This window comes from Fusarium odoratissimum (assembly GCF_000260195.1).
Source record: "Fusarium odoratissimum NRRL 54006 unplaced genomic scaffold supercont1.89, whole genome shotgun sequence".
Taxonomy (NCBI): domain Eukaryota; kingdom Fungi; phylum Ascomycota; class Sordariomycetes; order Hypocreales; family Nectriaceae; genus Fusarium; species Fusarium odoratissimum.
This window is the reverse complement of record NW_022158753.1, coordinates 8047-20804: the sequence shown is the minus strand read 5'-3', so window position 1 is coordinate 20804 and position 12758 is coordinate 8047. Positions and strand designations below refer to the sequence as shown.

The 12758-nt window shown below is 53.8% G+C and overlaps 4 protein-coding genes across 4 annotated transcripts; 3 read left to right on the top strand and 1 right to left on the bottom strand.

Annotated features, from left to right (window-relative positions):
• Positions 1-3109: 3109 nt before the first annotated feature.
• Positions 3110-7768, top strand: FOIG_16527 (uncharacterized protein; the record flags this gene model as incomplete). The annotated part of the gene is made up of 3 exons (XM_031217988.1): positions 3110-5785; positions 5847-6892; positions 7009-7768. The coding sequence occupies 3 exons, from the start codon at positions 3110-3112 to the stop codon at positions 7766-7768; spliced, it is 4482 nt and encodes a 1493-aa protein (XP_031052299.1).
• A 72-nt stretch (positions 7769-7840) lies between these two features.
• FOIG_16526 (uncharacterized protein) lies at positions 7841-8443 on the top strand (the record flags this gene model as incomplete). Its single annotated transcript, XM_031217987.1, has 1 exon — positions 7841-8443. One exon carries the CDS (start codon positions 7841-7843, stop codon positions 8441-8443), a length of 603 nt encoding a protein of 200 aa, XP_031052298.1.
• Positions 8444-8736: 293 nt separating this feature from the next.
• Positions 8737-9416, top strand: FOIG_16525 (uncharacterized protein; the record flags this gene model as incomplete). Its single annotated transcript, XM_031217986.1, has 2 exons — positions 8737-9238; positions 9316-9416. 2 exons carry the CDS (start codon positions 8737-8739, stop codon positions 9414-9416), a joined length of 603 nt encoding a protein of 200 aa, XP_031052297.1.
• Positions 9417-9901: 485 nt separating this feature from the next.
• FOIG_16524 (uncharacterized protein) lies at positions 9902-11270 on the bottom strand (the record flags this gene model as incomplete). Its single annotated transcript, XM_031217985.1, has 3 exons — positions 9902-10621; positions 10708-11002; positions 11059-11270. 3 exons carry the CDS (start codon positions 11268-11270, stop codon positions 9902-9904), a joined length of 1227 nt encoding a protein of 408 aa, XP_031052296.1.
• Between the last annotated feature and the right edge of the window lie 1488 nt (positions 11271-12758).

Below are 12758 nucleotides of genomic sequence, written 5' to 3'. Positions count from 1 at the left end.
ATCTCTTGATACAGCTCCCCCTTTTCAAATGTCAAGTGGTATACCATACAGTCGACTCACAGTATAGAGCATTTGCCACAATGCCAACTCCAAGCGACTTGTCCAGCCAATCGGTAACTGATGCAAATAATTGCTCAGAGTTATCCAGCCAGCCAGATCTACCAAAACTAGATTCATCGTCGTCCCTCAGCACCTCAATTGCCGTCAAAGACTGGAGTACAGTTTCTCAAACCGTCCGTGGCCATTGGAATCTCTCAACTCGAACTGGACAAGCCACTGGATGGTTTTGGGCTCATGGTTACAATGTTCAAGCCAAAACTGCCACCACCGAACGGGGCCCATCCAGTTGGCTTTGCTGCCATTGTACCCAACAGAAAGTCCACAAACCAAAAGCCTATGTCGCGTCGAATACCCGGAACATTGAAAATCACCTCAGCAAAGCACACAGTGTCTTCCATCCAGATCCATTAAAAGCAAAGCGCTACGTATTGGAGAGGCCTTTAAATCAATGTAACCTCCATGAGTTTACCTCCAGGAAGCGGAAAAGGGATGACCTTCACGATGAGCTGGTTGCTCGATTTGACAAAGCAACATTCCAGCGCCTGCTTGTTCGGTGGATTACGGACGCAAATCTGTCTTGTCGCCTCTCAGAGCACGTGGGGCTCCATGAACTCTTTGACTATCTCAATCCGTTGGTGCGTGAGACTTCAGCCAACCTTACTCACAAAACAATTCGGGCCAAGGTTATTCATGAGTTCAACACTTACAAAGCCCATGTTACTGATACTTTGCTACGGAGCCCTAGCAAGGTCCACATTGCATTCGATGGCTGGACCTCTCGGAACAGACATTCTTTCTTTTCCATCAATGCTTTCTTTCTCGACGACGAAACTTTCCAGCCTCGAAAAATCCTGCTAGGCCTCCCAAACGTCGCCATGGCCCATACCGGCGAAAACATCTGCGCAGCGGTCACGGAGGTACTGGAAGAATTCGAGCTTGTACAACACAATAAACTTGGATATTTTGTTCTTGACAATGCTTCGAACAACGATAAGGCTGTGGAGGAATTAGGGCGCAAGTTCGAGTGGCATGAGCCTGCAGCCAGGAGGATTCGCTGCTTTGGACATGTCCTTCACCTTGTCGCTACGGCTATGCTTTTCGTCCACGATACCCAAGCTCTCGAAGACCTTGATCCGGATGACTTTGACGAGTGGACAAAGAGAGGGCCGGTTGGAAAATTACACAACCTTGTCGTCTGGATCAATCGATCGAACAAGGCAACAGTCATCCTGCGCAGACTACAAGATGATGACCCTGACAAGAACTACCCCGGCACGCTTGATGTCGTTCTTGACAACTGCACACGCTGGCTATCGCAATATTACATGATTGAACGTGCAATTAAGCTCCGTCGCTACCTTGAAGAACTTGTGGATATCACGATTCAATCGAACAGGAAGTTGGCCCGATCTCGATCCAAAGTCGAAAAATCGCGAAGCTCGCTTCCTTCATGTCTTGAGGAGGACAATCTCCTTACTGATGCAGATTGGGAAGCTCTGAATTGGTTCAGCAGCATTCTCGCCATGTTCAATTCTTGCCTTTTGAGGCTTGAAGGTGATTGTCAAGTTCGGCTTCGAAAAGGAGGTGCGGAAGCACAGTACGGTATGGTTTGGCAGGTCGCCATTGCATACGAGTTCCTCTTATCAACATTAGAGAGGGCTAAGACAGAGTCGGCGGATCGGCCAGAGTCCAGCTACCTTTCTGCCTGCATCAACTCTGCGTGGGCCAAACTGAATAAATATTACACCAAGCTTGACGAAACACCGATTTATTACGCAGCTACTGTTCTTCATCCTGGAATACAATGGGCGTTCTTGACAAGGGCGTACAGCGGAAGGGAGGGTTGGATTGACAAGGCTCGACATCTCATCCAAACGCTTTGGGAGGAAGAGTATAGGGATCTTCCCGCCCAGTGGGAGATCGCTGACAGCAATCTTCTTGTAGCCGTGAGGGCACGGGAGTACAGTCCCTTTGACTCATTCCAAGACGAGCTTATGTCGTATCCGAACTCCGAAGAAGAATCGGTCGCCGATGAGTTCGAAAGGTGGCAATCTACAAAGCAGGACACATTTTCAAAGCACGATAATCCGCTCGAATACTGGTCTGCCAAGCGGTTTGAGTATCCTCGTGTAGCGAAAATGGCGATTGACGTTTTATCAGTCCCTGCAATGGCTGCCGAATGTGAGAGAGCATTTTCCTCCGCTGGTAGTATGGTCTCTCCCCAGCGGACTCGTTTGGACGCGAGCACAATTGCAGTTACCCAAACAGTTAGGTCATGGCTGAAGGCAGGACTTCTAGAAGGATATGACGGGCTGCTGAAGGAGACGAGTGGCGAAGTGGCCGGGGTAGTTACTTAGTGGCTAGTGCATATCGTATTTAGAGTGGTAGATAGAAGCATCTATCTATATCTACATGTAGCCTACCTCTATCTATCTACATTCCGTTTTATGACTAAGCATCTACATCTATCTACCTTGGGTGTCAGTAGATAGATGTAGATAGATTCCCCACCCTGTTGAAGAGACATACCGAACGGAAGTTGAAAGAGAATAATTGGAGACGTGCCACATCTCGCGGGAGGTGCGGGACGGCTTGCTATAAAGAGAGGGGTTCCAATATGTTTGGTAAGGGAACTTTGATCGGGTATTCAGAGCATGTGACAAATGTCACGTCGGGGGAGTAAACGTGAACCTTGTTCTCACTATCAAGCAGGTGATTGGTGACTGTGACACAGGGTCGACCTGCAGAGCGATAGCCGACGTTACTGCCGTTCCAAATCAAGAGGGTGCTGTGGTTGCAGTCCGAGGTGGGAAAAACTCCCAAAGCGTTGTTGGGCAAGGATTCAGGGGTTATTTGAGTTTGAGTCTGAACGCGTCCTCCCGTAGTCCGGCTGGAGAGAGAGACGGATAGTTCGGGTGTCCGGGACGGAGCAATGAACTGAGGTAAATGCGCGGACATTAGCATTAAGACCCTGGGGGTTAAGTGGCCTGCGATCTCTTGCATTATGATAGAACCATGGTGATAAGAAAGCGAGTAAACATAGGCCATCATGGAAACCGAGAGCCTGTCCGATCTGTTCCGTCGCCTGGATGCGCGGAATCGCGAGAATGTGGCACTCGCCGGCTTGGGGATCCGCACATCGGCAGATATCTTCGAGGCCATACAGAACCAGTACGAGCACTCTAGTGGCCAGAGAATTGCGGCATGTGGAGGGACGGTCGATAGTCCGGCACTGGCAAATCTGGGCATTCGGACGTCGACTGACATTCTAGAGGCGTTGAACGGGGAGAACGGCCGAGAAAGTGGTGACGTGAGCTCACAGCGACGTCATCGTCCTCATCAGACGTCGGGGACCGTGTCATCGGGTCAAAGCCAGATTGTTGGCGGCGCCAAAGATACAGTAGGGAACGGGTCTCAAGAGCAGTCGAGGCATGGGAATGAACTGAAGAGGTCCGGCCCTCGCGGCAACGACGGTCAGCTGCCACGCAAACGTACCAGAACTGTAGGGCGCCAGGAGCGGAGCCAATCTGAGGAGGCGGATGACCTTGCCGACGTGCTGCGTGTGTTGGAGGAAGAGTTCGCAGAAAAGGAGCGGCTATCTGATGACCAGACATGGTGTATGCCTGTGAGCCACGAGAGAAAGGTGAAGACGGTCGAGGAGTTCTATAAAGCGTTCCACGACGTGAGAACGCTGCCGGTCCTCACCTGTATGTTCTGTTATCGTAAGCATAGCAGAGCTGAGTTGCAGTATGTTGACTGGGACTGGTGGGTGGCAAATGCCATCGAAAAGCGCGACGGCTCACCTTTCAAGTGCGTTCAGTGTTTCCCTGTAGGACAGAAGATTCTCGGGTGCGCAGACTGCGTGAGACACCTGGGGAGAGGTGCGTTATCGGCAGCAGCGCGGCTGCACACGCAGTTGGGATGCGAGCACATGTTTCCTGACGAGCTGAAGGATCTCACGCCGGTCGAGGAGAAGCTGATTGCGCTGAACTCGTGCTACGGCTTCATCACCAAGCACAGCGTCTCAGATGGACACAGACAAGGCGCGACCTACCCGAGACATGTGAAGGGACATATCACGGTATTCCCAAACAATGTGCAGGAGCTAGCAACGAATGTCCTCCCACATCCGCTCTTGAAGGTCATGGATGATGTCCATATATCATGGCAGGGGCAGGAGAAACCAGCGCCGAGTGACCTGTCAACGTTACTATCGGTGCGACGTAACGCCGTTGAGAAGGCATTGCTGTGGCTCAAAAGGTACAATCCGTTGTATGCCGACATCGAAATTGACGAGGCGGAATTGGATAGTTGGGATGCGCCGTCACACGGAGTGCCTTCCCAAGTTTTTGATCGACTGGAACGGAATGAGCCTTCGGCGAGGGGGAAGATGCAGACGGCGCACATTGTCCCACCCACAGAGCGCGATATCGACGATCATGAACCGGTAGATATCCAAGAGATCATGGCATCGTTAGCCGAGGGCCTAAGCACATCAGGAGAACCAGAAGTTGATGGCTTCACCTCTGGTGAGGATGGTGACGATTGGGTCGGTAATAACAGAGATCGAGTGGACGAAACAGAATCATCCGGCATGTTCAACTTGGACGGGCGTCCAGATATCCCAGATGCGGAGAAGCTACGGTATCTCGTCAAGTCCATGGGTGAGGTGGGACCCGGGGAGCATACACACGGAAGTACCTGGAAAGGGTCAGCCAAGGTGAGGCACGGGGGCGCCGTCGAGCCTTACATCGTAGTTTCCCGTGGTGAAGTCTTTGCAGATTCCTTTGACACCTGGTTTCTAGCCAAAACATTTCCCAGCTTGTTCCCGCTGGGCAAAGGCGGTCCCCGGCAGGCCGAAGAGCACTCCAAGGATGCGACAGGGCAAGTGCATCCTATTTTCGAGCTGGAAGCCGCTGCGCAACACCTCGTATCGTCCCGGAACATGAGCTTGGAGGCTTGGGTGAAAATGGTGATCCAGCGACACGGCGGCCGCTTTGCAACGCATCCTGTCTTTCCCTTTCTCGTTTTCAATATAGGGGTGCGGTCTAGAAACCGCCGCGTGAGCATGGCAAGCATGCGGAGGAGTGATTTCCCGGAGGTAGAACGTACCATCCAAGACTTGACCGCGTCAAGGCTTGAGAAGGCGAGGGGAGAGCTAGAGGCTTGCGGTAAGACTGCCGATCCAGACGTCAACCGGCTGCTGAGGAACCTGTCACTTTACGGCTACCGTCAGCCGATGTCAAGGGAGAGCCGGCTGACGATGCGGCGGAAGATCAAATCCCTCATAATTCGGTACGGCATCCCCGCCATCTGGTTCACGCTCAACCCAAACGATATCACGAACCCGATAAAGCTCAAGCTGGCTGCATACCGTACCCGCGAGACAGGCAGAGCCGAGGAATATCTAAGAAGTCTTGATCAGGCGTACAAGAGGGCTCGACTCGCGATATCGGATCCCCTCAGCTCGGCAATCTTCTTCCATCGGGAGATCTCCATGTTCTTCCAGTACTACGTGATGGTTGGGAAGGATTCGGTATTCGGGCGGGTCAGCCAGTACTATGGGGCAGTAGAGACCAATGAAAGGGGCGCGCTCCACCTCCACGGCCTCCTCTGGCTGCAGGGTAATATGTATCTGAGTTCCCTTCTCAGCGACGTTCAAGGAGAGGAGCAAGCGGCATATCGGCAGCGAGTGACCGAGTATGTTGACAGTGTCTTTATGGAGGTTCGTTTATGCCACACCCGGAGCTGGCATGTTGGTGGATAAACGCTCACATGTCTGACAGGATCTCGATGAGGAGTCTTTCGCGAGAGTGCGAGCAGGGAGATCGGTGACGTCTGACGTGTCGTCACTATTGGAGAGAGCATTCCAATTTCCCCCGACTTTCGAAGAAGAAGCGAACTTCTGCGCAGGTGCCACACAAATTCACACGCATAGCCCTACATGCGTCAAGTACGCGATCGGGAGACGCGGAACGAAGCAGAATCCTTGCCGATTCGGGGCGCCTTGGAAACCAGTGGAGAAGACTTACTTTGACGAAGACGGGCTATTGCGGCTTCGACGCAGCCACAGCCTGGTGAACCGATGGAACAAGGTAATGGCAGTGGGGCTGCGACACAACCACGATATATCCTTCATTGTGACAAAATGTAAGGGTCTGGCGCTCGTTTACTACGTGACCAACTACGCCACCAAAGTGGAGGATCCGGTGTGGAAGCGTGTGGTGGCAACCAAAGAACTAATTCGGCTCCTGGGCGATGATGGTACTGGGGATCAGTCGAGCAACGGGCGAGGTCGAACCGAGGGCGACAACCGTCACAGTCAAGCGCGCCGATTTCTGCTGCGAATGGCCAACAGAATCTTCACGGAACGGGCGTTGTCGCAGGTCGAGGTGTTGGCCCATTTTCAGGGATACGAGACAGAACTTACAAACAGCACCGCCTGGACGTTTCTGAACGTCTGCACTCTCTACTGGCACATCTTCCGGCGATGGCCCCTCCTGCGCCGTGCGGCCGGCGAGGGCGAGCTGGACGAGTCGATCGGGGAGACGGTGCTGCTGGGAAAAGCCGGACAGAGGATCTCGCTGTTGCAAGCTTACCCGTACCGCGGTCAGCGACTGGAAGGGTTAGCTCTTTACGACTATATGTCGGTCGTCAAATTGAAGCGGAAGGGGGGATGCGTCCGCTCGGGTGAAGTGGAACTAGACAGGGCCTGGCCATTGTCGGCATCGTGGATCCAGACACTGCGGCATCCAAACCAGCTTGCGGCGGTCTGCTTAGATGGCTATTTAGGCATGGATTTTACTGAGGAGGATGATTCCTACTACAGGAGGTACGTCCACCCCGACCGACAAACTGCAATGGTGCGACTCTTCGGGCCAAGCGTATATCCGAAACTTGTATGAGACGCCAACACAGAGCGCTGACAATTGTCATGACCGGTTTTAGAGCAGCAGTACAACACCTTGGCCTCTTCATTCCTTGGCATGCTTTCCTGTGCGAGTCATCTGGCGAGATAAACAGGATTTGGGAGACAAAGAAGACATGCCTCTCCAAGCGCATGACGCGGCTAGCGGACAACATCCAGTTGCTGCGGCGTTCGGCCGAGGACGTGGCGCGGGATGCCAGGCAGTGGGCGGCATTGTCCGGCGAAGGAGATCCCACTGCCGACGCAGTCGGATCAGGCAGTACAGAAGGGCACGACGCACAGGGCGTAGAGCACCGGCCTGGTGGTGTCGGTTTGGCGACCCGCCTGATAGACGTGCTAAGGAATGCGATGACGAGAAAAGAGATCACAGCCGGCTCAAAAGAGATCTCTTCTATGGTTGAGCAAATGTACCGCTTCCAAGCGACTGCCCTCGACTCCACCGACGACCTTCGCGCTACGGTCATCCCTGATCATGATGCGCACATCCTAGGAGGTTCAATCTCGCGGGCAGAGATCCCCCGGCAGGAGCAGCTGAGATCCATCAAGTCGCAGCAAAACGGTCTCTCCCGCGAACAGGAGAAGATGATCCAGGGACTGCAGAATCAGTTGGGCGGCACAGCAGCCGCCGACGGAGTCGCGGCGCACAGCGGGTCCGACAGGCTCGGCCAGCAAGACGATCCTACCACGCATGCCGATCAAAGGGGCCCATCTCGGGATACGGGTCCATCGACGGGCGTTATGTTCGGCGCATCCACATCCTTTTGCGAGACCGGAAGGTAAGTGGCCGAGTCCTTCACACTGAACCAAAGACAAAGCATAGCGTTGCAGTTGATATGTCGCCAACTTGACCGGATGCGGCACGACGACAACGAAACCCCCCAACTCTGCCAATTCATTGGAGGTGAGGGAGGCACCGGCAAGTCTCGCGTCATTGCTGCCATCGCGGAATTGTTCGTTCGCACGGGACAATCCCATCGCCTGCTATTGACGGCGACGTCCGGCACAGCGGCCGCGAACATCAATGGAATCACTATCCATTCCGCTTGCAGATTCTCTAAAGACACAGTCGCGAGAGTAGGCCGCGCCGGTGACCCAGACGGCTTCGCATCGTCTGGCTCGGCAGCTCTCCGCATCGACGGGCAGACCAAGATGGACTGGCAGGAGAAACAGGTCTTGATCATAGACGAAGTCAGCATGCTGGGCGCTCGGACGCTGCACGCCGTCAACGAACAGCTCTGCAGATTGAGAGAGTCTGCTCGAGACTTCGGTGGGATTCCGATAGTCATCTTTTGCGGCGACTTCCATCAGTTCCGTCCCGTGCAGGAGCGATCGATCCTCCTCCCCAGCGCCTCTACTACCTGGGAAGGAGATAATGGCTTCGGCATAGAACAGAGGCGGCAACATGACACGGCTCTCACGCCCTGTGGAGGAAGTTCACCGCAGTGGTGCTGCTAGATGAGCAAGTCCGTGCCGCGCAAGATCCGCGACTACGTGGGCTCCTGACACGCATTCGGAAAGGGGTACAAGACCAGTCGGACGTAGAGTACCTAAACAGCCACTGTTATCAAGAAGGCAGACGGATCCCGTGGGAGTCAGGCATCACAGTGGTGACGCCGCTCAATAGAAACCGCTGGAACCTGAACATCGAAGCAACGCTTGCCTTTCGCAAGCAATGGCAGCGGCAGGTCCGGATATTCGTCTCCGAGCATAGATGGAAGGACAATGAGCCGACGGAGGAAGAAGCCATCATGATGTTGGGTCAGGGCGACGACAGCACCATTCCCGGTGCCCGCCATCTTCATGTTCGTACCTGGCATGCCCGTCGTCGTAAACAAAAACACCCATCAAGGTCTGAAACTGGTGAACGGCGCCAGTTATACGGCCCAGCACGTTATTCTCGACAAGGCTCACCCGGGCCACCAGATCGACGCCGATACCGTGCTCCATTTTGGCCCGCCGGCGGGGATACTGTTGGGGTCAGAGACGACGAGAGACTTCCGCTTCATTGGTATGCCCCCCGGTACGATCCTCCTGACGCCTACGAGTGTCAAGATAGAGTGCCAAAGGAAACGGCCATGGCAGCAAGTCGATGTCTCACGCAGAGGGCTGCCATGTGCGCCAGCGTTTGCATGTACGGACTACAAGGTGCAGGGAAGAACGTTAGATCTGGTGGCGCTGGAAGCTGCGAGGGACCAGGACCACCAACATTGATGGCCAGGCGGTCCCGAGCCAATGCGACCCTTATAGCCTGTACGTACAGCTGTCGCGGTGCAGAACGCTGGACGGCATCATGCTTCTGTCTAGGGCGCGAGAGCATGACTTGATAGGGAACACGGTACCGGCGGAGATGGCCCAGGCTGAACTGAGGCTGGAGCAGCTGAGCGAGGAGACACTCAAGGGCGCGGAATCCCGGGACTGGCTAGAATAGATTTGAATAGATTTGAAACTAATTCGATTCGAAGGAAGAAGGCAGAGATAAAGCAGGGAAACTGAAAATATAGGAAGGGAAATGCGATTTTGGTTCGCCAGGTTTGACGGGTCCGGCAAACACAGCCGATGCCTTGCGGATTAGTATTGACCCGCTGTTTCCCCACTTCGCTAACGTCAACGATGTTGGCCAGCTAAGAAAAACGCGATTTGGTGTGGCACGAACTTTACACGACGTCACGTTCAAAAGCACGTGAGATTTGTGCTTGGGTTTTTTTTGGAGCCCCGCTTCTTCGCCCATCCTCTAAGAGCCTTTCGTTCCTCAAGGCATTGGGTTCTTGGTAATAAATACAATATGAGTCATGTTCATATTGGGTAATACAATATGCGCCCCTTGACAATACAATAATATTGCGAAGGGGTCCATATTGGCAATATCATATTGTTTATATTATTAGCAATACTGGCTGTTGCTGCCCTCACGATTCACACGCGTTTCCAGAACCGGAGCCCACCGACACTTACCCGTGCAGTCGCAAGGCAGAGCGCGGATCCCGCGACTACCGCGCCGGAGAATATCTTCATCTTGTCGTAATTGCCGTTTGTGATAAGAGAAGATCCAATTGGGAGGCCCGCCAGGGTCGAGAAGGCAATCAATCCGTAGCACACGCCGCCCCTTAGGCCTAGCTCCCTTGGATCGGAGACAGCCCCGATCAGAACGGGCAACAGGCCGATGAGAGCATTCGAGCTCCATCCAAAGAGAACCGCGAAGGCGATGAGGGATGGAGTCGTCGACGCCGGGATCCAGAGTGCGAGAGTGAGGATACTTGTGACGGCCATCGCGATCGCCGCAAGGTTGAAGAAGCCGACCTTGTTCCCGATGATGCCGGGCGTGAGACGGCCGGCCAATGCTCCGGCGTTGTAGATGCTGACCATGTACTGGGCCAAGCTGACGTCCAGCCCGCGATTCGTGGCGTTCTCGGCCATGTACGTCACCGGGAGAAAGGCCCCCAGAGAAAACATAAATACGGAGAGCGTTAGGAGCACGAAAGAAGGCTGAAGCATGCGCCTGGCTAGCGCCCGCGTGATCGGCCTCTTGGCTGGTTTGTAAGGAAGCCGCACCGCGTAGATGGCGAATATCATCAGGCCCAAGACGAGAAACGCACAGGTTCTCATGGCCCATGCGAAGCCCACCTTGGGCAGGAGCTGGTTGACGATGACGGGGAAGACGATGCCGCGGCCGAGGAGAGGGCAACGGCTAGGCCACGCCGGCGGCTAAACCAGAGGTTCACCACGACCGCAGCGGGATTGAAGATAAAGCCGGTGCCGATAGCGCTGCAGATGCCCTGCGACAGGAGGATCTGGTAGAACTCGGTGCTCAGCGATGCCATCATGAGACCGAACACGTGAAGGCCCGTGCCGATACAGAGGGGCAGCGTTGGGCCGTAGCTATCGAGCAGGTTGCCCGCGAAGGGCCCGGCGACGAGAAGGAAGAAATTCTCGGTCGTGGCGATCCAGACAACCGTGGAAGGCGAATAGTTGCGGAGGGGGACACGCTGATAATACTCCTGGAAGACGCCTACGGCACTGCATCAAGTCTCTTTAGTCGGGCCGTTATCCAGCAAAAGTGCCGTGCCACCTACTTGATCCATCCGAAAGTAGAGAAATAGCCAGCTGCCGAGCCGGCCACGCATAGCCAAGCCTGCATGCCGCCATCGGGGGGCACGGCGGATCCGGGAGGTTGCGAGATTGTCTCGATCGCAGTGGGTGGAGATTCCGTGCCGCTGAGGTTCTGTGATCCGTTCACGGTGCTCTCAGGACTCTTCCCCCTGGTGGCGTTCTGAAATGCAGCCATCGCAGAGTTGACCTTGACCGCGTATCATATGCTAGTGGAAGGGGCCTGAGTCGACCTATTATTCTATGTGCAGCAGCCTTGAAATAAAGTGCTAATATCTCTCGCTCGTAACGAAGGTTATATGCTGCGTATCCCAAGGGGAATCCATTATAAAAGACCCAATAAATAACGTTCAATAAGAGAGCATTTTTTGCCAGATACTCGGAAAACCAGTACAGTAATCGAAAGGCAAAAAGTGAACCAGTAAGGTTTTCTCGCTCGTAACTCCGCCTAAGTCCGTTCCGATGTTCTCGAGTCAGTGCTGTGCAGAGCATCGTTCCATCTTCTCCATCTCAAACTACAGTACATCATTATTCCAGCTACAGATTTAAGTGAAAGAGGATTTTTGCGCGTCTTGATTGGACCATTACCCCTGTTTTCCTCTTTCACTTGAAAAGAGGGTACGTAATGAAACTCACGCGGCTCCACTTTTCGGTGACGCGGCGGGCGCTTAGCCGTCTGATTGGTGTTCAACTTCTAACCCTGTACGATTCTCACAGAGTTTGATGCAATGGCCGACGCGAACAGCGCGTTGAAGCCACGCATTCAGGAGACGTGTAGAACTCACAGAGGGCACAGCTCTCGGAAATCTTCAGCCTCTAAAGATATCACTGAGTGACACAGGAACAAAAGTTGCGCCATAAATACCTGTCGCAGGCCGGGCATGGTCACAACGAGCCTCAGGAACAACAACCCTTAGTAATCAAGCTGGGTGATTTAAAGTAAAACCTGTGGGATGGAATCAGCGCTGCCCACAAATCAAACAAATCAAATCCACGATCATATTTGAGATATTTGACAGTCTCCAGTGCTGGATTTGTTGTTTGAAATATTTGATCAAATACTTCAAATATTTCAAATCTCGGCATCTGTGCTCTCCATATTACTATGTCCAACATCCCACTGGAGTTCATCCCTCCCGCCCGTTATCGCCCCTAGCTTCACCGCGCCATGCCTGACCCAGTTTTTGAGGCATTGCAACTTCTCTAACGTTTCCGTCGTCATTGAGAGTCTCTGCGACGTCAACGTCAGCTTGGCCAGGCTGAATGACCTCTCACAATCAGTCGCCATCGCCGGTATCGCAAGTATATCGAGAGCCAGCTGGCTAACCATGGGAAACTGGCCCTGCCGACCCATCCACCATTCAATTGGATCCTCGATTTCTTGTGGCTCCAGCCGCAGATATCGCTCCAGCTCGCTACCCATCACCGTAGTCTTCGCCGTCCTGCTTTTGACCCATTGCCTGAACACGCTACCTTCAGATGTCTTTCGTGGTACGACGGGGGACGTCGCTGTCTCCACAATCGCCTTCTGCTGCTCATCCACTGGCCGGCTGCAGCGGTACCAGCGGTCGAGGTAGTCAGACAGCCCAATCTTGGCATCCCTCACCCACACAAGTTGCTCCTCTGACGCCCAATTCACCTCCAGATAACTCATGCCGAGCGACGG